Source organism: Centrocercus urophasianus, unplaced genomic scaffold (genome assembly GCF_019232065.1).
Source record: "Centrocercus urophasianus isolate 14NV4802_14NV808 unplaced genomic scaffold, USGS_Curo_1.0 seq_19, whole genome shotgun sequence".
Taxonomy (NCBI): domain Eukaryota; kingdom Metazoa; phylum Chordata; class Aves; order Galliformes; family Phasianidae; genus Centrocercus; species Centrocercus urophasianus.
Window position 1 is genome coordinate 18,381,577 of NW_024884744.1, and position 2,687 is coordinate 18,384,263.

At 61.3% G+C, this 2,687-nt stretch overlaps 1 protein-coding gene across 1 annotated transcript; it reads right to left on the reverse strand.

The window, feature by feature from the left end:
- Window positions 1-843: 843 nt before the first annotated feature.
- LOC122161453 (transcription cofactor HES-6-like) lies at window positions 844-2,383 on the reverse strand. Its single transcript, XM_042820896.1, has 3 exons — window positions 2,147-2,383; window positions 1,985-2,060; window positions 844-1,882 (listed from the first exon to the last, which is right to left on the reverse strand). The coding sequence occupies exons 1-3, from the start codon at window positions 2,381-2,383 to the stop codon at window positions 1,482-1,484; spliced, it is 714 nt and encodes a 237-aa protein (XP_042676830.1). The 3' UTR covers window positions 844-1,481.
- Window positions 2,384-2,687: the final 304 nt, after the last annotated feature.

Below are 2,687 nucleotides of genomic sequence, written 5' to 3' on the forward strand. Positions count from 1 at the left end.
TCTCATTTACACTTCAAATGCTGGCCTCCCTCCCTAAAGCACAGGTCAATACAGCAGCTCTCACTGCCTCCTGGGGAGCTGGTTCTTGCCTTTCTCTCCAGTTCAAAGGGAAATGAGTTGTTCTGCTTTTGTGCTAAATCTGATGGTAATCTCGAATAAGAACCTGCGCCCCCCAGGTAACATTAAATAAGGAGCAGTCTACTGGTACTTGTTTTCCATTTTCATTGTTCCATAGGGTTGTTAACAAAGGGAAGTTACAGGTCTCATCCCCTGGTGGTTAGGTTGCTTCCTTTCTTGCTTGTTCTATGTTTGGGAACTTCCACGTATTAAGAAACTTAACAATTGGTTTTGTTTCTCGCCTTAGAGTGCCAGCTCTCTGGAAGGTGTAGGGCAGTACAAACAACATGGCATCTCCCAGCAGGGACATGAGAGAGATCAGACCTCCCGTAGAGCAGTGCTGAAATCTACTCCCTTAAAACTATTTTTTCTCTCTTCAGAAATACCTTCCCCATCCTCTACATTCTCCAACCAACCTTGCATTTGAAAGCAAAACCAATCATCAGTGCTGTGCTGCCCCTGCTGAGGATGTGTCTAATGCCTCAGGACTGCAGCTGCACCAACACCACTGTGAGAAGGGAGCAAATAATGGGCAGCCAGGCAGGCTGTGGCAAGGGTCACTGTGTGCTACTCAGTGCAGTAACGTTAAGAGACACTTTAACTCCACTACCTGAGCTAACAATACTTAGTATGTGAACTAAATGATTAATTAGCAGCACTGTTCCCCATACATAAAAATACTTTTGTTCCTCGTTAAGCAGCAGCATAATGCAAAAATCCATGAAATCAGTGCGAATTCAGGTTTTTTTTATTAAAGATTAAAAATAAAAAAAACACACTTGATTTAATACCCTAATATACATAAAGTCACAATGAACTCAAATGTGCTAAAAGCAAAATGTGAATCAAGATGCTCATTTCTAAAGGCGCCCCGCCATCAGTTCTGGATGTCTCCAGAGCTCCAGCAGGTCCTGCTCCTCTTCCTTCCCTGAAGGCAAGAGCTGGGCTGCTGCCACACACAGCTGCTCCGGGAGCCCCTTTCAGGGGTCCCTGCTGTCACCAGCACACAAACGCCATGCGCAGATGGAGCCTCTCATGGAGTTACCCGTCAGGATCTAAACCACACGAGGGCTTTTTGTTAAGAGAACAAGGTAGTGAGCGTTATCTGGGCCACTTATAGGGGCCAAGAGGATGAGGCAGGGTTAAGAGACCACAGCTGTGCATCCAAAGAGCTTCGCTACTAAAAAAACTCCCTCCTCCCCATCCCGTCCCCCCACTCTCATACAAACGACACCCAGCTACAAACTGCCGCACACGCACAGTCCACGCGCTGCGACGGCTCTCGTTCAGCCACGAGCCCGGCGGGGTGACAGGAGGGCCGCGTTCCAACCCCGAGGCGCCGCACCGCCCCGCCGCTCGCAGCGTTACCACGGCCTCCACATGGACTTGGGCGAGGGCACGCCGCGGGTCTGCGCCGCCTCCAGTCCGCGGGCGGGGGTCTGTCCCGGCTCAGCCTCCGCCTCGTCCGAGTCGGAGCACGTCTCTTCGCCGGACAACGGCGAGGGCAGCACCAGGCCCAGGGCCGCCTCGGCCACCGGGAGCGCGGTCTCGCCGCCCGGCCAAGGCTCGGCCAGAACGTCCGCCATCAAGTCCCCCAGGCCGCCCTCGTTGAGCGGCATGGACTCCAGCAGGTGGTTCAGCAGCTCGGCCGCCGTGTTGGCGTCGATGGCGGGGCAGCCGGAGACGAAGGTGTGCACCTCGTGCATGCACTGGATGTAGCCGGCGGCGAAGCGCTCGCTGGCTTCGCGGTGCAGCCGCCCGCCCTCTGCGAGCCGGGAGAGACAGACACACACACAGACAGACGGAGCGGGGTGAGGCGCGGTGCGGCCCGGCTTCCCCCTCCTCCCCCCGGTCCCGCGGCACTCACCGAGCGCGCGGCGCTCCAGCACGGCCTGCACCCGCCGCACCGTCAGCTCCAGCACCTCCGCGTTCTCCAGCTTCGCCTAGAACCGCCCCGGGAGGCGCCGCGGCCGTCAGCGCCGGCCTCTACCTCGGCCCCCGCCGCCCTCCCGCCGGCCCCGCTCCTCACCTCTCCGCCGGCCAGCAGCCGCCGCAGCTCCCGCAGGCTCTCGTTGATCCGCGCCCTCCGCTTCTTCTCCACCAGGGGCTTCCGCGCCTGCAGGCACGCGGCGCCGTCAGCACGCGCGCCCCATCCGCCCCGCTCCGCTCCGCGCCCGTCGCTCACCCTCCTGTCCGCGCGCGGCTCCGCGCCGCTCGAACCGCCCCGCGGCGCGCGGCCCTTGCCGTGCCGGAAGGACGGCGCCATCCCCGCCGCGCTCCTCCGCGGCCCCGCGCCGCTCCCCGCCCCGCGCCGCCCGTCTTATAGCGGCCGCTTTGCATCGCCGGCAGCCCATTGGCCGCGCCGTGCGGGCAGCGCCGGAGCGTGGGCCGAACGGCCCAATGGCGGCCGCGCGCTTTGTCTGCCGCGGGGCCGCGCGGGCGGGCGGGCGTTGCATAGCGTTGTGCCGCGCCGCGCCGCGGTGCTGCGGTGCCCGGGGCTCCTGCGGCGGGCCGTGCTCTCGGCCCCTCCCTGCATGGCCCCGCCGAGGGCCGCTCCGGCCGGGTGTGAG